This window comes from Lissotriton helveticus, chromosome 5_1, assembly GCF_964261635.1.
Source record: "Lissotriton helveticus chromosome 5_1, aLisHel1.1, whole genome shotgun sequence".
Lineage (NCBI taxonomy): Eukaryota > Metazoa > Chordata > Amphibia > Caudata > Salamandridae > Lissotriton > Lissotriton helveticus.
The window spans coordinates 861,649,517-861,675,477 of NC_136065.1; the positions used below are offsets into that span (position 1 = coordinate 861,649,517).

A 25,961-nucleotide genomic window follows, 5' to 3' on the forward strand; every position below is an offset into this window, starting at 1 on the left:
TATGCCTGCTGCAGAACTCAGTAAAAAAACCTAGCTCTAAGCTAAGCTCTGGGTCTACTTTGCCTCTGTGTTTTCAGCACCATGAAACCTTCTTGGTATACATGCACATTTTAAATACGGTGTAACATAACATTAATACTTGAAACAGACTGGAGTTAGAGAGGCCTGGCTCTGGTCGAGTCCCAAGCTGGTCTTTAGTGTGGCTTCTGCCTGCCACCCATGCTCTAACGTCATGCACCAAGAATTAAAACTAAAGAATAAACCTTTGGTGTTAAAAAGGAGATAAAGAAGTGCCCTCTAGTGGGTACATTGCATAATGTGAGACCAGAAAACCTTGGACGAATCCGGACTTCTACACTTGACCAAATTGTGTGTTCTTAGGCGGATATTTTATTTTACAGAGCCTCCTTTTTCTTCGTTTTCACACATGAGAGCAACGTCCAATACAGGAGTTCAGGATGTGTACTGTACAAAAATAATCTGTTGAATGAAGGTGAAACTCTTCTGAAGTAAAAGAAATACCTTTTTTTTTTAATTTAAAGAGACTATCACATTTTTTTACATGAAGTTTGTTGCATGATTTAGATGCCAACTATTTTCAAGGATCTCGGCTCGTACATGGTCTATTAGAGCTCAGACAGACCCTTAGCTCAGCTCTGACCCCGCTCGCCCTGTTAGTTTGCTGGCTTGCCTACTTCTAGTATAATAAAGTACAATATCCCAACAGGTAATATTTGTAAGGCAAATATATTTGTATGCACGAAGCATTACACAAGCATGAATGAAGGAGACAATTGTTCAAACGATATACTTATTGAAATTAATCTTATATTTCAAAAGAGAAAAAGGGCAGAGTCATATTCATACAATTGGGGCAGCACAGTATGGGAAAATTCATATGACAACCAGATAAAAACTTGGTGCTCAAATATGTACAAGTGGTCAGTGGCGACACAAGTGATATAGTGAACAGCGTGAACGGCGCAAAGTGAAAGTTTTATACAGTGGGTGACTCAGTGAGTGACAGAGTTGGAGTGACTTTACACTTATAATCACAATTTAGACAGAGCCACAATAGAAGATGCGCCTGTGGTTGCACTGCAGTGTCGACGACTTTTCGGTCCTCTATCAATCTGGACCATCCTCAGGACATGGTTGTCTCATTTATGGTGCTGATAGGGAAAAGTGGATCGGTCCAAGGGATCCGATCTACTGCTGGTGGAGCGTTTCCTCCAAGGGTCTGGTGCGAGTGTTGAAAATGGAAGCGTCAGAAAGAAGGCGTCTTAGAAGTCAGGTCAAATAAATCGTCCAAGGGAGCCGGGCCTGGGTTAATCAAGGTCGGGGTCCGGTGAAAATCCGTGGAGTCTCACCAGTCCAAGATCAGACAGAGAATGTCATCCGCATTTAGTTGCCTACTTCTAGAGCATGGTGACAACACTGACCTGTAGCTGCAAAGTTGAGGGAAGTTGAATAACCGACTATATTGCAGGGTTCGCAAGCTTAACAGCAAAAACTAAAGCAAGTTAAGTAGAGAACTCCCATAACAGAGACATATTGAAAAGCAGACCTATGCTCCCTCCCCAACTTTATGAGGAAAAGTGAACCATACATAAATGACACACTAAAATGTTTCAGAGCAGCTACTCAAACAAGAATCTTCAGAAAAGATAGTGTTACTCCTTCTACTACTTATTTGTTTCTCGTTTAATTAATTTTTGGAAAATACTATTATATAGCGTTCTCTAATACATGCTTTTGAAACAAAAGGGTGCTCATTTTAAACTGCATCCCAGCCAAAGAATTTAATATTTCCAGCTTTGATGCTGGGTACCTAGTTTGAACATCCATGTGAATCAGCATGGGAATCCCATATTTTAGAGCAGGCGGGATTAGTGAAAATAGGCAGAGCAGGATTGTTATAGAACATACATGTGTGTTTTATATTGTTTATTTCATAAAAAATCAATGACATGGTATATGTCATGGTTTTGTTAATTGCAGATGTTGACAAGAAGGTTTGCAATAGTCCTGATGCTTTAATACCATTTTAGATATAGGAATATCAATGACTTGTAGGGGGGATACAGGGCGTATTAATGTCCTGAAGATGGTTACTCCAAGACTCTTTTAAAAATACAATCTAATCAGCTAGACTTTCAAGACCTTTGTCTACAAAGTCTCTGCCAAGAGCCAATGAATAGCATTTTGGATGTTTACAGTTAAAAATATTTTTTGCTAAAAGTTTGCATCAATCAATACACTCCATACTACTGGTAACTGTCTGTAAGGTTTTGAAGTCTTTCAACTATAAACTGAGTGCGAAGCCATGCAATGTGCCTCTGTATAGTGCTTCATGTTGACTTTTCTTCCTACCTTTTCACACTTGCATTACTACTTATTCCTTATTCATCCTATTTTCTACCCTGCCCAATTCTTGTTATCATGTTAGCCCAACTACTAGGTCTTTTTATCTCAATTCCAACTTTTGTTTTCTTGTTTAGTCCCTGCATAGCTGACTACCACATTTTTTACTAACCTATCAGACTTGCCATAATTGTTTGAAACCTTCTATCATATTTATATGAATATTCAGTGCCTTGTACCCTAGCCTCTTTCTCAACCAACAGTGACTCTATGACGCAGCTATTTCTATGTGTATGCATTTTGTTTAGGTTTATTATAAATGGTAATCTTATCCCCTGCAATTGCAAGGTATTGTGACTACTGCAGCCCTCTATTCCTCTGTTGCACTTGCATCTTTTAAGCTATAAAGCCCTACATTATTGCAGGCCTATAATTTCCTCTTTACATGTTGCTGCTATACATTTTGTAAACATCTGTTGCCACTCTAATTGCCTACCCTGTTTGCATAGCCATTTAAACCTGTGCCAATTTAAGTTTGTTCTTTGAAAGATGGTGAATAAATAAACAAATAAAAACACTGTCAGAGAAGTTAGAAGAAGGAGTGCTGGCTTGAATTGCCACTCAAGGCTTAAATTTAGCAGGAATCTATGCGCATCCATTTTGCTGCTTGGAAATCAACGATTGCCTCAGTAGGGCCTACAACTTTACCTTGGGCTGGAAAGCCACCCGGACTTTGGCTGGTTCTGCTTCGGGCTTGAGCTCACCACCAGAGTCCTCACTGTAGCTCTCAAAGTCACTGGAGCTCCAGCCCAAATCTTCATGGTCTGGCGGATCTCCGTCGCGATGGACATTCTCATAAATCATGCCACCTGCCATACCTGTAAAAGATGGAGAGATGATATTGGCCTCTATGAACAGAAAAGGTTTTAGATCTTTAATCTTACTGGAAGAGTTGTAAGAGACGAGTTAGACTCCCTTACACAAGATGAAAAGACTAAAACTAGTTCCTCTCTGGACTAAATTTATTACTGACTTATTGATTCTACATAGGGTAGGGGGGTGACCACAACCTCTCTGCTGGAGATACCAGAAGTTTCACCACTGATTGCTCCATGAATGTACAAAATGTTGAACCTCTTAGTGAGGGGAGTAAAGATGCATTCCCAATTTCATTTCACAATGCCTCTCCTTATTTTTTATGAAAATGAAAACTGGATGTAAGAGAAGCGATGCGGCCCCCAAACCCATTCCATGATAGATCTGTGAGAGAGGAAAGGTTTGAGTTCTTTAGTGGGAAATGAAAGGTTGGAAGAAGTGGGTTAGGTCGGTCCTAGATATTTTTGAGCTGAATACCAATAGGAGAATTATCCTTTTCATAAAATTTGGTATTATGCAAATCAGAGTCCGTTTAGTAGTCCACTCATGCATTATAGTGATGAAAGATACCCTTCCTGAGCACAAGGGACTTTGCAAAAAGTAGGATACAGAAATAATTTTAAAACTAGATATGGTGTCCAAGATGGGTGGGCATGCTACCATTTCCCCACAATGATCTCACCAATCATATTGGGTTTGTGGTGCTCTTGCTGGGTGAGGTGCATCCTATCACACTCCTGCATCACCGATCAGCCAAGCTAGGGGACTAATAAGTCTCACACCACCAGCATCTGTTAAGGTTTGGAAAGTCTTACAATATTTATGGGCTTAAATGAGCAGGGCAACAAAGTTATTGCCACGCTGCGTTAGATCTGGTGCATGCAAACACAGAGTTTGTTTTTAGAAAAGCAGAAAACAGCAGAAAATCAGATTTTATGACTAAAGCCTCCTCAACATTAATGTAGTGTGTTAGCACTCTCATTCATCTCTATATAATAAGACAATTTCCCATGTGCAGGGTATGTGTGCACACATTTGCTGAAATTTAAATTTGCTAAATTTGAAAAACCCGGAAACTTTATTTATTTTTTGACAGACAGACCATAGATGGGCCACAAATGCAAAATAAAAGCAATACCTATCTGAAAATGTATAATGTCTGAACTCTTAAAAACATAATAACACTAGTTATCTAAAGAGCAGTGTTGGTCAAAAGCTCTGATATACCAGTGGCTGTCAGGTTGGACAAATAAAGGGTGGATTTGCACGTTGATGATCCACCACCAGTGTTAGGTATAACTGCATATGTTGTAAGAAGATATCTGAAATGTGAAATTTTTCAGTGTCGTCAAGGAAAATAGAATATATAGCTTCCAATCCGGACAAATCTCTTCAGATATGTGCCAAAAGTATTTTCCATTAGGATCCATCAAATAAATTGGCAGTTACAGTTATGGACACATATACCGCACAACATAACGCACAGCATCCACCATGATGTTTCTCTTGTCTCTTGTGTCCCTCTGCCTTGGCAAATTGTTTTGTGCACAGTAAATACTGTGAGTTATGCCATGTGCATTCATAACCATAACTGGCGAATTTAAGTGCTATTAGGAATATGAGCCAGAACCATAACTCTGTTTTTAAATGTGTTTTTTCAGTAACTATCAAGGATTTTGTTATGGTGCACTTATGCAGAGCACGCAGTTGGCCATATGCTCTACGACTGCACGCAGGGCTTGCACTCAACAGACTTTGGCAGTATTTTCAGCAACCCCAGATGAAAGTTTGCTGTTCTCTACTGATGAAGGACAAGATCCAGAAACACATACACGTGTCTAGAGATATACAGCACTATCTGCACCAACACTGGTGAAGAACTACAGTGACTTTTGAAAAAAGCGCTAATCTTGTACGGCATTTACCATAATGCTTTGGGGCTAACTGTACTAGGATGTGAAGTAGTGTGCCCCCACCCCTCTTCTGTGGCAAACCCACCTTTGTTGCCTATAAGGGAATCGGAGCATTGGCTTGGTCTGCAGTCAGATCCTGCCCTTACCTGTGTTGAGCTACGCCACGCCTAATTCAATGGAGCTTGGGCACAGATTCTAACCTGCACCCTATTGCCTGGTTGCCAAGCAAAGCCAGACACCCATTGCCCCCAGTAGATTTATATGTTTCATTGCAATCGGAGCTCAAAAACACTCATTGGTATTTCACTAGTGTGTCAACTGGATCTTAATGTTTGGTAGGCATGTTTCCCCCGCTACAGACGCTTGTATGGGAATCAATTTATCTGCATTTAGCCAGAACCCTGAGTGTACCCCCACCCACATTAATGTACTAGATACCGCCGGCCATGTGATCATCAGGTTTCTTAATGTTAACAGTATATCGTCAACATATAATGAGAGTATTCCCGCCTAACTCCCACCATAATACCATTCTTTGTATGCTGCATATGTGTAATTAGCGCAAATATCAGTGGAGAGAGAGGATACCCCTGCAAGTCCTTCTATCTATTGACCACCTATCCAACACTCTATTACCTACTTTCACTCTTGCCTTGCTCACAGTATAAAGCAGCTTTACCATTGGAAGTAATCTGCCCCCTAAGGCGTAGCATCGTAATATGTGGTCTATAAATACCCAGTTAACAGTATCAGAAGCCTTGTGGGTATCTAGACTAGCAAGTGCACTTGGTCCCTATCTTTGCACAGCCTATTCCCCATGTTGTTAGTGGTGGTACGCCCGCCCACAAATCCTGTGTGATCAGCGTGTATGATCCCCTCCGCTGCCTTTGCTAAGGCTAAGTGCTAATATTTTCCCCAATATTTTAGCATCCACATTTATCATGGACAGTGGATGATATGATTCGCAATCAGTAGGATCCCTCCCAGGGTTGGCTAAGACAACTATATTTGCCTACCTTAGTGAAGTTGGTAATACTCCCGTTTCAAACACCTCCTTATGTTAAACAGTCTTAACCATGCAGCATGAGCTAAGCGGGGCTAAAGCACATAGGCGGAAGCACGCACGTCTAAACCATGAATATGCCTTAACCACGCATATTCATGGTTAAAGGCATATCCGCGGTCTAGTTGTTGCTGCTGCTGTCAGGCAGAAGAGCAGGAAGCAAGAAGAGGAAGGATCGCGGCGAGGAGGAGAGGTAGGCAGGCTTTTGAGGGGGTGGGTGGGTAATTTGTAGGGGTTGTGGGGCAGTTTTCAGGGCTGGAAGGGGTCAGGGTAGTTTTCAGGGCTGGGGGACGGGAGTTTTAGGGTTCAGGGCAGGGGCAGTTTTCAGGTGGAGGGGGTAGTTGGGCGTTTTAGCTCTTGGGGCAGGAGACAGAGGTGGGGGTAGATTATTTAGGCTGGGGTAGTTTTGGGGTTGAGGGGTCGGAGCAGTTGGCAGGGCTGGGGTGGGGAGTTTTAGAGCTCAGGGCAGGGGACAGGAAAGGGGCAGTTTTAAAGCGGAGGGATCAGTTGGGCTGGGGCAGGGTTAGGTTTTAAGGGGTAGGGGCTGGTTTTAGCGCTATGGGAGGGGGCTGGGGTTGGCATAGTTTTAAGGGGGCTGAGTTGTAGGGCTCAGGGTGGGGGACAGGATAGGCAGTTTTCAGGTTGAGGAAACAGTTGGGCTGGGGTAGGCGGGAAGTAGGGATTTTAAGTTTAGGGTGTCTGTAGGGTTTAGGGCAGAGGGACAGGAGTGTGACCTTTACCAAACATGTCTTTACCACGAAATTGCGTGGTAAAGGCGTGCATGGTAAAGGCATGCGAGGGAAAGACGCAGTCGGGTTTAGACCACGTGGTTAAGGCATGCGTTGTTAAGGCATGCATTTTTCCATCACACAACCCCTTCTTATGCATAGCTAGCAATGGCTTCCACAGCAATTCCACGTCTGGTAGAATTCAACAGACAGCCCATCATTACCTGGTGTTTACAAAGTGCAATTTGTACAACTTGAATTGATCTTGTACCATGAATTTATTTGAGAAATAATTGAATATATTCAAAAAAGGGAAACACAACCTGTTTATTCTAGAAACATATGCTGTACTTCGTTTCTGCAAACAGAAGAGCACACGTTTTTAGCAATGCTGTAGATTGCGCTTTATCCCACAATCACTCAAAATTCCAGGCAGTTGAAAAGACATCTGGTTTTGGGGAGAGGGGTTGCTCAGTAAGCAAATTAATGCATCTGTTACATTTGATCACTTGCATTGCTTTATATCTTACTTAATCAAACTGTAATGTATTAAAATGATTTAAATTTTTGTCTTGGTTCCATCATTCATATCTGTCGGCAATATACCAATAATTACTCCCATTAAGGCAGGGCTAGCCCTGTGCAAGGGTGGACACTATCATTCCACGAATACACACATTAGGTCATGAATTACCATAATAATACACGGTTGATCATTGTAGCAGTTGTGGGCGTGACTGTGCCATGGATGACAACAGTCTGTCAAGAATTACCACCACTGTTTAAAGGATACCAACAATGTTGCCAGAATCACCACTGTGTCTTAGCTGCCCACACTAAATTAAGAAGTATCACCATTGTAACCGGATACAAACAGTATGTGTAGGGCGAGCAGTATTGTGCAATAGATATGCAAAATATGTCAAGAAAGATGGCCATTATGTCAGGATTAGAATTGCATCAAATGGCAACAATATTCCACAAATTACACTATAATATGAGCAGCATTAAAATTCCTCAGGCGAACACCATGATAGCGGTTTGTGGGTTTTGTACACACTGCCGCACTGGTTCTTCCATTCTCTGACCCACTTTGCAGGATTGGCCACCATAGCAGGTGCAGAGGAGAATACAAAAATGGAACATGAGGAGCAATGGTGTGGGGCAGCACCTCCTATAAACATAAAATGAAGAAAAAGCAGGAGCGTGTTGGGGTCACACACCCTCGTTAAAAAAACACACACATTAGGGAGGTAAACTGCAACAGCTATAAAAAAGAAAGCATTCAGGTAAGAAACAATTAGAAATGGTATCTCTGGTTGGCAGTGGTTTGCACCCTGTCCAAGAAGGGCCCTTCACTCTAGTCATGGTAAGGGAGTCACACAGATAAGATAACCTCTGCTCATCCCCTTGGTAGCTTTGCACAAGCAGCCAGGCTTATCTCACAGGCAATGTGTAAAGCATTTGTACCCACACACAGTGAAAAAACAAAAGGAGTCCACACCAGCTTAGAAAAATAGCTAATATTTATATGAATAAGTCAGGACCAAAGTTACAAAAATCCAACATACAAAAGTCAAAATATCACTTTTAAAAGTTTCAGCAACTTTTGTTCATAGAAATCAATGTATGCGTTTGTTTAAGCACAAATTACCTTAGATGTATCAAAAATCAAAGACGGTGCAAGGTGAAGGGGAGGTGAAGTGCCGGAAAAGCAAAGCGATGCATCCTTACTACACAGGGGAGGTGATACATCTGTTCCTTACTGGCAGGGGAGGTGATGTGCCGGTTCCTTACTGGGGAGGTGATGCGTTGGTTTCCAGCCATGTGGCCTAAGTGCCTTACTGTGACGCGGTAACGATGAAGAGTCCGCGCCAAGGGACAATGCATCGAAAATCCAGACACACTGCTTCAATGCAACAGCGGCGATGCAGGCGCTGCATCAATTTCACAGCCGTGAGTTGGTGCTGTGTCAGAGTCGGAGCAGGTGCCCCGGATGTCAGTGGCATGGCATGGTGCTCGGGACTCATGCTGCAGCATTTCTACTAATGCGCTGTGACGAGGAGCTGAGGCCTGCGGTGAAAGCCGTGGTTGATGCTTCAAACGGGAGCCACGCTTTGGTGCAGGCAACGGCTATGCATCAATCATTTGCAGCGATGAGTAGAGAAAACAGGCGACGGGAGTCGATGAGTGGGTTTTCTCCTTAAGATCACCCAGATACACTTTCAAGGGCCCTGGAACTGGATGTGGCACCACTTGGCATGTCAGGACTTTCAGCAGAAGAGCCCAGTCACTGGTAGGGGGAAGTCTTTGATGGCCCTAAGACTTCTTAACAGGAGGCAAGCAAACACACGCCCTTGGAGAACCTTGGAAGCAGGATAGAGAAAGTAAAGTCCAGTCCTTTCACTCCAAGGGCAAAAGAAGCATGCAACAGGCCAGCACAACAAAGCAACATGCAGTGTGGCAGACCCTCCAACAGCATCCAGGTCTTTGTTCTGGCAGAATGTCCTCAGTCCAGAAATGTTCTGATTTTGGGGTGCGAGAGGTCCAATACTTATACCCCTGTTTGCCTTTAAAGAAGGCAAACTTAAAAAGGAAAGTCTTTGTAGTGCACAACACCCTGACCTGGCTCCAAACATACTACAGGGGGTGGAGACAGCTTTGTGTGAGGACAAGCACTGCCCTATCCCGGTATCTGTGACAACTCCTCTCAACACTCTAGCTCAGGAAGACCCATCAGTCTGGTGATGGGCCATCAGGATATGTAAAGCACACCTCAGCTTCCTTTGTGTGACTGTCTAGAGTGAATGCACAAGAGCCCAACTGTCAGCCAACCTAGACATGTATTCTACAGGCAGGCAGAGGCACAGAATGATTAAGCAAGAAAATGTCCACTTTCTAAAAGAGGCATTTTCAAATGCGCAATTTAAAAACCAACTTCACCAAAATATGTGTTTTTAAATTTTAAAAACTTAATCTGTTCCGGATTGGAAATTAAATTAAAAAAATATTTCAAGGCAATCACTATGTTACCCTATGGGAGCGATGGTCCTTACAATAGTGAAAAACGAAATTAGCAGTATTTCACCCTCAGGACATGTAAAACACACCAGTACATGTCCTATCTTTTAAATACACTGCACCCGGACTATGGGACTGGCTTGGGCCTACCTTAGGGGTGACCTACATGTAGTAAAAAGAAAGGTTTGGGACTGGCAAATATGGGTGCACTTACCAATTGAAATGGCAGTTTGAAATGGCACACACAGACACTGCAGTGGCAGGTCTGAGGCATGTTTGCAGGGCTACTCGTGTGGGTGGCACAATCAGTGATGAAGCCCCACTAGTAGCATCTGATTTACAGGCCCTGGGCACACATGATGCACTTTACTAGGGACTTACTATTGAACCAAATATGCCAATCATGGTTAAACCAATCACAGATACAATAGACAGAGAATATATGCACGTTAGCATTGGTTGGCAGTGATTAAGTGCCCTGAGTCCTAACACCAACAAAAACAGGTCAGAAAAAATAGGAGAAGGCAAAAGGTTTGGGGATTACATTGCAAAAAGGGCCAGGTCCAACACAAACCAAAATAACAACAAAACGAGGATGCAATGCTGCTCTTCTCCAAAGCCATAGAGAAGAAAGAAGAGTGGCACAAAAAAGATAAAGGAGTAAAAAACGGAAACATGCACATCGGGAACTCATCATGGGATAGACACCGGCACAACACACCAGTCTGTGAATGTCCTAGGATAAATTATCCTGAACCCAATATAACATGGATTTTCGCATTTATTCAATAATTACTACCATTCTGCCAGGACTTTCATGAACAGTAACAAGTTGCCAATAAATACCACTCTAAACTGCAGTCCAACTATCTACAAGGTTGGCAATGATGTTACAAATGCCCTCAAATTGCCATGAATTAGAATTACAGGCATTGGCTGTGGGCCAGCATTTCACCAGTGGTGGCCATCATGTCTTGAATGCTCACAAATTGGCAGCAATTACCACCATTATGTCACAGCCAGCAATTTTCCAGGGCTGGATATTATGGTATGTGTTCTTACAAGTTAGCAAAAATTGTCAGCATTGGTCCAAGGCCAGCATTTCCCAGGGCTTGTATCAATTAAAAGAAATCTTTTTACTGCCTTTTTACTCGCATACATTCTGGAGAATTACAGAAAACAGAAGATATAGGAAAAGGAATGACAGTCCAGAAGTATTAACAGAAATTGCATGCCTGAGCCAACTAATGTAACATTCAGGATGAATAATTGTTATGTTTGCATATACAGATACTAAAAAACAATTACAGTGGATCACATGGCAATGTATGATGGTTATAAAGTTCCCAGAAGTGGACAAGAAGGGAGGAGGAAGATATAGAAAGGGACATAAAACAGATAAACAAGCCCGCACTCGTTCCTTGGGTCAGGAATGGATTCCCAGGGCTTGGTTTCATGCCACTAAAACACACATGTTGCCAAGAAATACCACCAATATGTAGAAGGCCAGCACTGTACCAGATGTTAGCAATGGGCATCACACCATGCAAGCCCCAAGAGGCAAAGAATTATCACTAATATGTGAAGGCTAATATTTTACTGTGGAACCAGCATTGATTCCCACAAGTTGTCAGTAAATCGCATCATTTTGTAAAGGCCTCCATTTTACCAGGTTTCAGCAATGACTATCAGGCCAAGCATGCTCTCAAGTTGCCAAGGACTACCGCTATCATGGGAAGATCATTATTTTAATAGCAGGACAAGTAAATGTTTCCACAATTTGCCAAGAAATACCACCGTTATGTAAGATTACCAAGGGTGGGAGTCGTGCCATGAATCATTTCAAGTTGCTGAGAACTGCATATGATGTTCACAAACATATATTATAAGGCACTACAAAGCACACAGTGTGCTATACATCTACAAGAAGACACAGAGTGCTGTATGGAACATGGATCCACAATATATATGATGTTCACATACTTATATATACTATGAGCCACAAGATAGTATACACCTACATAAAAACCCAAACCATGTGCTATATGCCTACATGAAGCAACAAGTGAGGCACTGTAGCACTATAGGAAGCCCCTTTTGCGCAAAGCTCATCTCAGACAGCTCTTTAAGTCGGTACTACATGGAATAAGATGCTCATGAACACTTTGTATGAGGTACTATACGATGTAGACACAAAGAAGGCACTACACAAAGAAAGCACTGTACACCTACATGGAGACACACTGAAACCCCTCATGGAGCCACTGTGTGGTAAGTCCACCTGAGTTGGATAGAACTGGAATATGATGTATGTGAACATAATGTAGAAGGCTCTTCAAGACCCACAAGGCACTATTAGCCTAGATGGAGGCACAAACTAGGACTATACACACTTATAAAGTCATTGGAGGGGCTCAATACACCATCATGGACCCCGCCATGACTAAACCTCATGTCCCACCAATGATTCATGTAATACGATGTTGAACAGTGCAAGGCTACATACATAGGAGATCTATAACGTATGCTGTTCACACACAAGATTAGAAATGAACCCTCCCTTGGACCAGCAGACTCACTGTAGCATAGGATTCTCAAATCCTGTCAAAAATGGTGTACAAAAGATTTTGTGCACTACTGCTGTGCTTGGCCAACGTCCACAGGTGGGTGTTGGCTAAACGCATTCGGGCATAAAGAGGGACCAGCCACAGTGTAGACACTGCAGCCAGACTGCTACTGTGCATAGCCAAAGACCATGTGCAGATGGGGTCAGTTACCCTAAGAATGCTGAGCACCATGGCCAAACTCCGCTGAAGAGTGTGGCCAAACATGAAGAGTTGGAAGCAGGGTCTGTTTGGAAGCTCACAGCCAGAGGTTGCATGTAGCAGGGGTTGGGCAACTGAGCAGAGTAGAGCTGGATGTGGAGGACAAACGCTGTGGCCAACCCGGCTGTGCACGACCAAAGGGCCAAGCCTGGATCGGTTGGCCACTCACAAAGATTTCAGGGCAAGGCCTGGCTCTGTGGCCAACCACTACTACATTCCACTAAAGGCCACGTATTGCAGGCTGTCCACAAAGGGTCGGACACAGGGCCTGGTGGGAGATGGGGCCCCACAGTAAGCCTCCTCCATCCACCAGCCGAGGGTTTGGTGCTCCGCCTGACCAGAGGCCAGGCTCTGCTCCTAACCCTGCTGCACACAGCCAAAGGCCATACGCAGCAGGTGTTGACCGTCCACAGATGTCTTGGCACAGGGAACTCTTGGATGTGGTATATGATTTTTTTTTTTAAATACTGAAAAAAACAAAAGGGTGTTATAGTTATTGTTAGCTTTGGTTATAACACCTCAATATATGTTTAAATAGAAATTCACCTAAAAACTACAGTTAAAGTACAGGTATGGCTAACAATTAAAACCTAAAAACCAGTAGAGTTTGCAAGTTATGTTTAGGAGCTTAATCCAAACCTCTCCCAACAGCCCATGTAAAGCATCACTCACACAGCCCTTGCAATGCTTATGATTTCACAATATGTATACCAATAAATACCAACACCTAAAAGTGGAATGTAACGAAAAAATAACACATAATTAAACCAATTAATAATGCTACATTTATAGTCATCTCTGTCAAAGTGGTAGGTGTGATATGATAGGTAATCTAATTTGTACAATGATTTACAACATTTGTAATTGCATCTGTCTCATTAAGGGAGATGTAATGAGCAGGGCATTTGGTGAGATCATCCTAAGATTTTCCTGGCTTTTAGGCGAGTTATGGTTTGTGCTCCAGTGTCAAACACATCATCAGGCAGCTATCAGCGGCCCACCTCATTCAGTTCCCCAAAGTTGTGTAGGCCAAGGAGTACTCGAAAAGACTGAAACTCATTAGTTTTAGTGAAGTGAGCTAACTCAATATAAACCGGTCATCAGTTCTAAACATAACGTGCCAATAGGAACACTCTAAACACCACAGCTATCTTAACATAAAACAATAGCTGTGATGCCGCATAAGTAATGTTATTGATGACATTACTGGTGATGTTAGCAATTTCATCTGTTATGTCACAAACAATTATTATAGTTGCATAGCCATAGGAGTCAAAGTTCACTATTTTTAGGGTGTTTGAGCATTATCGCGACGTCGCTTCAATTAAAGTTTTTAAGGGAATAAATACAAAATGTGACAGCTTTTTTCCTGCTAATTGTCAGACATCTATAATCTAGGCACGTCATTCAAGGCACTTGAGACCCTTATCAGTGGCACCACCCATGATTCAGAAATGGGCTGCCTGAGTTGCTATGCATTATAAACTAAGACATGGCTTCCTTTGTAAACTGTTTGCATCATTTGCAGAGATGGATATGATGCTGGAGAAGTCCTATGCATATCTGTCCATGTAAAAGAATACTGTTAATATGATACTCCGCTGGATGCAGTAATATCCCAAGAAGGCCATGAACAATTAATTTCTGATGTCTAGAAATCAAATTAAATTGTAGCCTTTAACTAATGAGTGTTTACTTAATTTTGAGCAATATTCTTGAATCTCAAAGAAAATCATTGATGCACAAACTAAATTAAATACAGTTGAACAGCAATATTAAAAAAGTAATCAAAAGTGTTTTTACAGGCTTATGTTGATGATCATAGGATAATGCAGGACCTATGGACATTTGTTATTCAATTGAGGTTTCCAATGGATCAAGTATTCTGCACCATACTATTAAAACGGTTTTTTGTTTCTGTTTATTTGCTTCGACAGCACACTTGCGTTACTGAATTGCTTCTGGTCTCTTTTCGAGAATGAGATCCACTGTGTTAGCGGGTTATAAAATACTAATAGTATTAATGTTAGCAGGCACGATTACATTTCAGCAATTGTCGTATGCCGTACAAGTAGCTTCTGGATACAAAGTGCTGGTGGGATATTGATAATGTTGGCAGATGGAGTTCCATTTTTGCAGTTAATGCATTTCATGTGCATGGTTTAGATACAAATCATCAAGGTTTGTCTGACAGTATGTAGTTTGGGGTCATGATTTACAGGTCGTCTGTTGACGGCAGAAGAGGGAGATTCCTTAGTTCCTGCAAATCAAGGGACATTAACGTGTGTCTTGACTGTATAGCCACTGGGGCTAGGCCAATTGGGTTACCATGTTCTGGGGTTCCCAGGATTGAGACTTGACCAGTTAAAATATATATATATATATTTTATTATTATCAAGCTTAGTTGCCCTCCACTTAATGGGTCTAAGAGTTTGCTGTACTCAAAAGAGCACAGACATCTCTGACACATTCTTCTCTCCATAAACAGCCTCATGATCAGTGGCGGTTCGTCCATTGGGGGCGTTGGGGCGTTGCCCCTCTATCCATGGACGACCGTCACTGCTGTCCCTGTCTGACACACTAAAAAAGTAAAATCATGAGCGCACCAGCAGTTGAGGCCGGACCGGAGTCACAAATCGTGACGTCATCCAGTGTGATCACGGAAGGTGTGGGGGGCGGGCCTGCAGCAGTGAGCGGCATGTGGCAGGCTTGGCAGCGTGTCGCGGGGCAGCAGTGTGTGTGTGCGCATTTAGGACAAGTCATTTTTATGACTTGCCCACGCATGCGCACACACGCAAAAGCCCCTTCCCTCCTCCTTCTCCCCTAGCCGGGACACAGGCTGCCGGGTCTCATTATGGGCAATATTAGCCCTGCTCTTTAGCCAATCCAGGCGCAGTGGCGATGTTATGCCTGCGCCAGGATTGGCTGAGTTCATGTGCACGAGGATGGTGGTGCTGCCGCGGTTGGGTGGGTGGGTGGCTGACTGGCTGTGCTTAGCGCTGTATGTATGGCCAATCACATGTGGCCATTTGGATCCATGGAGTTGTGATTGGCCTGCGTTCGTTGGCCGCTGTGGGAACGTCACTGCGCCCTGGCGTGGACTGCAGTGCCAGTGCCACAACAACAACACCAGAGTCACGCGGAGAGTGACTCAGACCTCGTGCCTGTGCAGTGTGCAACAATCATTGTCTTCTTCGACTGACAGTCTGTGACAGTGAAACCACGTAAGTTAAGTTTTTTTCATGGCTTTCTGACTTACGATGGAGTGGTCCTCACGGCTAGGCAGAGAAGGCAGGTGGAGGGGACAGCACGTGTGTGTGGGGAGGGTAAGGGCGAGATGGGAGAGAGATGGGAGAGAGTGCCTGCCAGGGCGAGGTGAACCTTACAGCAGATGGGTTCTCGCAGTAACCTTCCGCCGATCTGTAAGTCAGCCTTGTCTTCGCTCACTCCACAGTTAGGGGAAGTGCGACCCACCCAGCAAAATGCGTTTCGAGGCCCCGTCAGGTGCGAAGCACTATAAATGCATCGACTAAAAGGCGGCACTTTTCCAAAATGCAAACATAAATGTGCACCTTCAGATTAGGCAGCAACATCGACACATAGGTACAGCGTTCTACAACATCGAGTTTACTGGGTGCTCCCTCAGGCCCCGGGCAGAGCTGATTTCGTGGGGAAAGCGTCGTGCTCCTGCGCCATCTGAGCGGAGCTGTACAGGCCAGGGGTCATCTGGTTTTTTCACTGTAAATGTAGACCCTAGATAAATGAATTCCAAAAGCCCAGGGCAGGGACACCGTCATGCTGTACAGCGAGGAAGGGTGTGTGTGAAATACTTTTGAAAAAGCTTGCAGAAGCAGCCAGTGGCGCGGAAAAGGGGCGTGGGACCCCAGGCAAGCAAGAGAAATGTGCACCTTCAGATTAGGCAGTAAAATCGACATGGGTACACCATCGAGCCATCTACCATTAATGTAAAGCGGCGAGTGCTTGTTCTTGTTTCTTCTCTCTCGGCCTCTACAAATATGTAGGTTTTGTTATTCAGACCTTTCATACATTAAAAATGTCGCTACACAACACTGTAATAAACCGGGGAAGTGTGATTAAGCACCATGGGGGACACTAGCGGGCCCCCCGCTCAGCAGCGCCATGAATGAGAAGCAACAGTCTGCAAATTAAAAGATGCATATATAGGGTTACTCGGAATAAAAGATTTAAAAATACCAGATATCAGTTTTAACCGACAATATGCACTTTATACTGCATGACGTAATCGCCCAACTCCACGTTGACGTCCTTTGCCCAGATTTCTTGTTAAAACTGGGAGCAAGGTCAGGGTCTTAAAAAACACACAACTAAGCTCTTTCCGCAAACGAACAAAGCAAACACGAGCTCTGAGGTAGAGAAGCGGCAGGCTGCCTCTAAGTGGGTGTCGGAAGAAGTGTTTGTCAGCATTACTTATACCCCTCACCTCCAGATACAACTGCCAGAGAACAGACCAGACTCAAACCGGCCTGAGCTGCTCCGGCCCCAGTAACACCTTCCCCCTCCCAAAGTTCGCACTTCAGCACTGCTCACACACAGTGCTAAGTGCTGAATCCTGTTGATGGGACCGGACTTCCCTCCCCTCCACTTACTGAATAGAGCCCACCATCGACCTCAGACCACGCGCCCATGAATCCCGCATATAATCTCCAACCTAAAACTGGACCTCGAGCAGCTGCACATAACCCCTCCATAGACCCCACCCTTGTTATTTGGAAATCTATTTTCTTTATTTCCCATCTCAGGTGGGATTACAATTAATTCTTTTCCATCTGGGAGAGGAAACGTAGTAAAAAAAAAACACAGACACACCCAAGTGTTCCACCTGGTCTCTCTAAGGAGAAACCATTCAGTCAAACGATATGAGTGGAGAAAGGGACACATTTTTACTTTTTTACAAGCAGTATGTAAGCACGGCCTGGTAGAGCCTTTGTGGCATTTTACCAAGTGCAAGTATGAACGAATGTATGAATTTTGAGCTGGAGGAGTGGACTAGTTGTAACTCACACTTATGCCTCATTTTACCCGGAGATAATGTGTAACATGACCAGCAACTGACAGACTTTATGGCTGTTGTGAGTTCTGGCAGCTCTTAGCCACAAGTGAATACACATCAGAAACCCAGATTATTCTTTTTAAAGGCATTACTGTAAACGGATTATAGTGCAGAATGGAAAAAACAAAACAACCCTTATTATGACATGAGTCTGTGTGCCATGTCAGTTAGACTAGTGCCCTTCCATTCTTGGTGCTTTGTGGCAATTGTAAGATTTTCTTAGAGTTTCTTGTTGCTCAAATGGTAGTAATTCCTGATAATTATATGTTTTCCTCGTCTCCATTGCTTTATTTTTGCTCATGAGAAAGTGTCACTCAGTCATTGAAATGTCACTCATAATTACACAGAAATTATGAAAATGTCACACATAGCAATCTGAAACCTTGGCAGGTATGAGGCCGCACACAGGGCAGTATAAATCTGGAGTTCCAAAGGCTGTTAAGCCACATCTTGTTTCCAGTAGCAATGGACAGTATTCATTGTTTTACCAACGGTGTGAGACTTGGTGTCTTCATCAAACAATACAGTTTAGAGGCAGATATGTGTTACAGGTAGAAAACTCTTAGAGGGCCTGTTTCCATTGGTTGTGTGCTTGGCTTGGTGGTCATTTTGCAACCAAACCAGTTAGAGGATTGGGCAAATTTTTGATAGATATGTTTCTAATGTTTTCTTCTCACTTGTGCTTTAAAATGCTATATTTGGACCCCGTGTTTGCAACAATTTGCTTTAAATATGTGGTGTAAAAGCCACCATTTGAATCCATATTTTGCAGTTCGGGCTTGCTTGCTCGTTATACTAGGATATGATTTTTCGCCCCACCACTTTCAAAATCCACCAGCCGCCACTGCTCATGATATAATAGCAAAATAATGATGGGGCAAAATCATTTCTATTTTTCACAATACCCAACACTCTTTGAAAAGGACCAAACTCTAGAAATCCCAAATGTGGGATTTTGATGTCCCCACACAGTGCTGTGATTGGAACCTTTATGTAATTTTTTAGGAACTCTGTAGGGCTGTAATAATACATCTTCATCAATACTTTGTGTGGACAAATACACAGCATTGCGGCTCTGCACCACATGCTGCTAGAAAGCTGTTACAAGCATCAGAAATCTCAAAATCGTGTTCAGAATCTTTCAAATGCATAATAACGTGTCCTTTTAAGGAAAACAAACCAAGTGAAACGGGTAAAAGATTCTCGGGGTAAGTGGAAGGAAAGCCACAGAAAAAATAGGAGGGTAAACGGGCATAAGAACAGGTGGGGCTTTGATTCACCCTCGAACAAAGAAAACATTAATACAAACAAAGAGAGTGGAGGAGAGGGAGGAAGGAGGAGATGGAATAAAAGGGAAGTAAAAGGGAAGGTGTGTAAAAACACGGTGTCTCACCCGGCTACTCACCTCCAAGAAGGGAAGAAAAAAAAAAATAGACAGTTCTCGACAGTTGAAAGGGTAGGGGGAAAAATGAAGGAAAAAAGGAGTTGTGTGATCATTTAAGTAAAAGAAATACGTGGAAAACAATTCTCAAGATAAAAGGGATGCACTGATTTGGATTCTAACATGTAGTGAATGCTATGTATCCTGAAGATTGAAAAAAATAGATAGGTGAAAATGGATTCCCAAAACTACTATTGTGCAAATGTGTATGCTTTAGAGTTCACGGCCACTCCCCACTGGTTTGGTAAATCCAGTTATATTTAAAATTTACAATGCGCAACATTAGATCATCTTTTATACACCGGCATTGAGCAAATCATTACTGAGCAGCTTCATGAAGAAATGCCTCCCTTAGCAGTTGTAACTGTAATCTTAATTACATTTATATAGCACTTACTACCCTTGACGAGGCGCTGACGCGATGTTCAGCCAGTAGCATGCTACTCCGGAAACCAAAGTGGATTAGTGGTGGATTAGTATAGGCAAATATAAGTTATTAATTGGAGCGGTGGATATGTGAGTCTGTTAGTTGGATTGAATACGATAAAGAAAGAATCGAGGAGGTAAGAGGCTAGAAAGGGTTATTTTGGGTAGTAAAATGAGGTTTGGGAGGAGTCAAAGATTGAAGGTAAAGTATAAACAGGACAATGAATAGGATGAGACAGAGTAGTGAATTGGAGTGAGTAGATTTTTTTCATTTACAGTGGGAGTAAAGTAATAAATATATAGATGCATAACTGCATAAAAAGTTATACATGTACATGGAAATTAATTAAGAGATATAAAAGTGAATTATAAAAAGTCCCAGATGTTACATGCATGGATACATATTTAGAAACCAAGGGCCAGATGTACGACCCATTTTTGCTTGCGCAAATGGGTTAGCGACCCGTTTGCGCATGCAAAAACGAATAGGGTGAAGTACAAACCCTATTTAGCAAGTCACAATTTATTTGCGACTCACTAAATAGGATTTGCGACTTGCAATTAGGAAGGGGCATTCCAAAGGCGTCCCTATCTAGTTGCAACCAACTACCCAATGTAAGAATGTTTTGCGACAGCAATTGTGGTCACAAAACACACGCAATTTACCCCCCTCTTCAAGAGGGTGGTAATGCACTTGCAAGTGGGAAGGGGTCCCCAGGGGACCTCTTCCTCTTTGCAAATGCAGGGGGAAATATTTATATGGGGCAGGTTGTGGTCACAGGGCCCACTATCTGCCCTTAAAAAATTAAACAAAAATGTTTCATTCTTTTTTTTAAAAATGCATCCCATTTTCCTTAGGGGAAATGGGCTGCATTGAAGAAAAAAAACTGCTTTATTGAAAAGTAGTCCCAGGCATGGAGGTCTGCTGAGCCAAGCAGGCCATCATCCTTGGGAGGACCAGCCATTCCCAATGGGGTCGCAAATTGTGAGCGCCTCATGAATATTGATGAGGCATGCAATTTGCGACCCCACTGGGAATCACAAACAGTGTCTCAGACACTGTTGTACATGGCAATTTGTGACTCGCAAATTTTGACTCGCAATCAAGCGCAATTTGCGAGTCACAAATTGTCATGGTCTTACATCTGGCCCAGGACTTTCAAGTGTTGCTGTACATAAAGGTAATTTATTTATTTTAATATTTTTGGGTAATTTTATGTTCTTTTAAATTATTTTTTTATATGTTTATTCCTTTTTATGTATTTATTTTTGGTTTTTATGTCTACACAATGTTTCAATAGTGAAGCACTTATAGATGCAATTGTTATAATCATATTTACACATTGCGATAGATAAAATAAAAAAACAAAGACCCATAAGCATATAATCAATAAAACGTATATTGTTGTAAAGGTTTACAACACCAAATCCATCATATAAAATGCCTTCATTCAAGGTCTATATTTCTCATGCCCTAAATGCTCTCCGGCATCGGTTTTTACACAGCAGGAAAATAAAGCAACCAACAAGAATCTATGAGTAACTTTTCCTCTTTACTGTCTTTCTATATCATATTGAATTCCTCTCTTCTCGTATTACTCACTCTTTTGTCAAAATGCTAGCCCTACATATTCCATCACAATGCATGCTTCTGAAAATGTTATTCCCCATCTTTCCTAGGATATATCAGTCCCATTAGCTCCGATAAAGAGCAGAGCTAATTTCTTACATCTCAGGAATGTACAAAATCAGGTAGGTTATCTAAATGAAATTCCCCCCACCAGGCCACATGAGATTGCAATTAAGCTCCCCTCTCATTACCAACACCACTGACTCAACAGGGACCATGGGTGCTCTCTGATTCAGCCCAATGTGTTTATGTAAATATAGCAGGAGTTAACTCGCACATGGAACTGTTTTGGCATTTTTTGCTACAGAGACAGTAAAAAGAAGAAAAACTTGCTCAGCAGGAACAGTTTACATTTCTGTCTGAAGGTCATTCTCACTTATTCTCTCAATCTCAAATGAGAACCTGCTTGTGTTCATAATAAGAATTTACCATGTGACTGCTATGACAAACGTGTGTACAAGTAGGGTTAAAATTTGAGTGTTGCCCTCTGTCTAAGATCTAGTCTCCACAAACTTTTGCCGGTGGAACCCCAGGCCAATTGACACGGTGATTCACAGACTTGAATTTTTTTTGTCAATAAACCCTTTCAGACTCCAATTACCATGTGATGAGAATTCTTTAACAGATTCCAACAACAGGCATCTTCACCCTGGTATTAATAAAACTGAGAATATTGAGAAAGCTATCCACCCACCCAAACATATCCACCGATGTTCACCTAGTCACTAAATCTTAAATGAAGCAGTACATTCCTCCTTCAGGATACATGCATTTACCACCCTCAAAATGTAATTTTCCCAATCATCTTCACCCACTCAAACCTCGCATTTACAAGATCATTCAACCTCTGTAAATCCATTGCACAGAATGCACTCCTACCATAGTGATCAGGGTCCAGATGATCACAGGGAACGTCATCATAAATGATGCCATCATCGGTCACAGAGGAACGTGAACGGCGGTCCCCAATCGAAACAACACCTAGAAAGGATAGGCACAGGTCAATTTATGAGCAGAATGAAGGAATCTTCCCAATACACAAAGCCCACATGTTCTTAGTTCCCCCCGCCTTCTGCTTCCACTTCTTCCTAAAGTCATTTTAGAAAGACAAGACCCGATAAACTTGTAATGATGATGGAGTCTCCCTTTTATGAAACATCTTTCCCGAGGCTGACACCGCAAAGACGAACCAGGCTAGCTCATCCCATTAGGCAGTGTAGACCACACTAACTGGGGCGCCCTTAGGATGAGAAACGTATTTCCATTAGGTTATGCACTATTCGCATATTTATCCTCGAAGTACACCTCCCTCCCTACTTGCAATTGTTGCATATAGTGTGCTACGGTGGTGCACATGTATTAGCCAATACCAATAGCTGGCCTAACAGGAGTGCCAATTTCCTCTTCACTGAAAATAGAAAAAAATCCTTACACCGTTCCTGAAAGTGGGGGATGCTGAAAGCTACTGACCTCTTTAATAATTAACCCTGAAGACCGGCTCTAGGTTAAGCAACCACCCATCATTGCCCCCTTAAGGAACTCCAGATTGATCATACAAGCAGCAAATCGGTCTCAATTGCTATAGGTTGGGAGCAGCAAAATGCTGTTTAAACTATGGTGTCACAAATACTTCCATAAGCTCTAGTCACCCTTCCACCACCTCCCACCTTGCTAATCTCACATAGGCTCCCCTTGCTGCCTAGGCAGAGCTTCTTCAGGGTCAACGTGTGATTCTCAGTGGTTAACATATCCCACACTATTCCTATTACCAGAGGAGTAGAGAGGCAACCTGCACCTTAAACCCATTTACCCATCACCCCATGCACTACCACATACACACTCACCTCGCCGCCTCGAGAGGCGCTTCTTCAGGCTCAAGGTGCGCACCCCTTGTGTAACATCCCCAACGTTGTCCCCATTGCTCACAACACCGGAAGACCTGCAAGGGAATGAGAAAATATGAGAGACTGATATCTTTGGATGCATCACAACAGGACATGGAGAATCATGTCAAAAGATATGACAGCAAGATTGGATATACATATAAATATCTTGAGGTAGTCATTGATAACGGGTTCCTTCTCCCATCACAAGTTACAAAGGAAGGCCAAAGTTGAATCGCTTAACCTCACTTTTGTAACTCTATCAAAAGCACTGAGGAGTCCAACACGTGAACCTCTGCTCAAAAGACTCTTCACTAATGGGCACCACCTCTAATGTATGGGAGCAAAATAATGTGGGCAAGGACTCAGAGCTCTTAGATTGATTAGTAGCTAAAATCTATTGTTCAACCTTTTGTCTGCCGATACTTTCAACCCAAGTGCGTTTAGAGTTTGGTCTTCAAAAGCAAAGTATGTCCAGGCAAGGAGAATTTCTAAAGGCATACCATTAGTTTAGGAACCCATCACTGGGCACTATGGACAACTTAATCTGGCAAGGATTCATTGTTTTCACGACTAGTTTACCATATAGGTACTAAATGGACTCTTCCACTATCACTACTTCAGGCATCTCACTTAATAGCTCTGCCATACTCAGGGAAGGAATCCAAAGGCTCCTAAACAAACAGATGTGATGGCTATCAATCCTGGAGGATAAAATTGAAATGGTCAAGCAAGCGAACTCATGGCAAATAATAAATAGTTAACTCTCTTTAGGGCAACAAACTTAGCTGCTCCCTTGCCTCTCACATTTCCAAACAATGTGGTTCATGAGGCACTGTTTTGTAATATCAGGACGTTTTGCAGGGATTCTGCACAAATACAGAACTATGCTCAGGAGTATGGGACCTTGGTGTATAGGGACTCGGTCTTCCTACCACCTTAGTACCCACAAACCCAGGACCGACTAGCTATAGTGTCTCACTTGCTCACCTACTCACTCACAGAGAAAGAAATGATTAGACAACCCAGAACACAACACTCCCAGATTGCTCAGGAATCGCGGTAACAAGGTACATCCTTTCACTCGCCCTCTTGTACTTGCTCACAATAAGATCTGACAGAGACACAAAACAGTTCTAAATATTTATTTTAACTAACGTGCCCTAAAATGCCGTATACGTGCCACCACAAGCAGGAAAATGCATAGTACACATACAGTCAGCATAGCAGCTAGTACATATATCATGGAGAGATGTCATCATAAAAAGACAATGGAGAAAAGACTATAGTGCCTAACCTCCCTCCCCTTGCTAAGAAGAAGTATTATTGTATAATAGAAGATCTATTAGCTTTGTCAGCAGACCCCATACCTCAGCCTATAGAGGGAAGATCTACATCATAGGTGCCGTTTCGCACTCCACCCTGGAAAGGTCCCACTCCAAGTGTGTGTCACCTATTTGTGTACCCCACTAAAATCACAAGTATGCTGTCCAAAAAATAGCTGCATCGGTATGTTTTCTCTAAGGCTAAGGTCTGGCTAGAACAAAATAACAGGGGGCATTGTTGTTCGACCTTGCACATAATGTTCAGTCAAAATCCCAGGAACATGCAGAGAGTGAACACAGTGATTAGTTCTCATGTGAAAGCAGTCATTGAAATTATTGCAAAAATAAAGACGTGTGGTAACATGAGCAAAAGCAGCAGGCAAGCTGCAAAGTGCTCATGTTAAGTTAGTAAAAAACGACAATGTTCCTATGTGCCACATGACAGAAGGGGGATGTTTGAGCATTGATAGAACATAGATCGTGGACCAATGTCCGTTTTTAAAAGAAGTGTTGTGTGCTCGACCACAGTAACAAAGTAAGAACAGGCATTTCCAGCCATGTTTCACTTTGAGTGACGGCAATCCGTAGCAGAAGCGGTTTGTGAAAACAAGAGTGTACAACAAACTTGTGGCACACATAAAATAAATCCCCAGCCACCTAGACCTAAAGGTCTGCGTTTGAATTAGGTCTTGTCTCATTATGTTTTTTTTGCAGTTCATATGGGGAAAGCAATTTCCTTCAAAAAGTAAAACAAGGAAGTTTGTTCATCACATACTTCAAATAAATTGCTTGCAGACTACAATGAATAGCATAAACACATTCTCCGGCCACCAGACATGGCCAGGGCTGCTAGATCAGAAATGTTGAGGCTGCTAGATCAGGAATAGGCATCAGAACAAGAGTGCCCGTAGTCGGTGGAATTGGAGTGCCCTTGGCTAAGGCAGCCCTAGATTAGAACCAACTAATTAGGAATGCCTAGAAATACCCAGACCCTCAATTCTTAAATAAATAAGGGCATTAATGCAGAGATGGATCAGACCAGAAATGCTGTACACCAACAGACTTGGAAAGGCCCGAAACTCTAGATAAGGTGATTCCAGATTCACTGCATCAGGAGATATCATGACCTCTAGATCAGGAGGGTGCAGGGCCACCAGCCCAGATATGACCGTGGTCCCCATATCGGGGTACTCCGTCCCACAGACCAGGAGTGTCAATAACAACATAGTTGCCAGTGTCTGCAGGTAGCAGACCACACGTGCTCAGACGCACAATCCGAATGCTCATAGCCAGGTGATAGTAAATAGTCTTCAACATGAAAGTCAAGCAAGGTCATGGCATTGAGACAAAAAAGAGATTTGAAAATTCAACCT

The 25,961-nt window shown here is 42.7% G+C and overlaps 1 protein-coding gene across 3 annotated transcripts in view; it reads right to left on the reverse strand.

Moving 5' to 3' along the window:
- ARHGEF10L (Rho guanine nucleotide exchange factor 10 like) overlaps positions 1-25,961 on the reverse strand; it is a 640,241-nt gene that overhangs the window by 296,867 nt on the left and 317,413 nt on the right. For all 3 annotated transcript variants that reach the window (XM_078643336.1, XM_078643335.1, XM_078643337.1), the window contains exons 5-7: positions 23,225-23,319; positions 22,260-22,361; positions 3,073-3,242 (exon numbers count right to left, since the gene is read on the reverse strand). In XM_078643336.1, the coding sequence (XP_078499462.1) occupies positions 3,073-3,242; positions 22,260-22,361; positions 23,225-23,319 (367 nt within the window). The remainder of the gene's footprint in view (positions 1-3,072; positions 3,243-22,259; positions 22,362-23,224; positions 23,320-25,961) is intronic.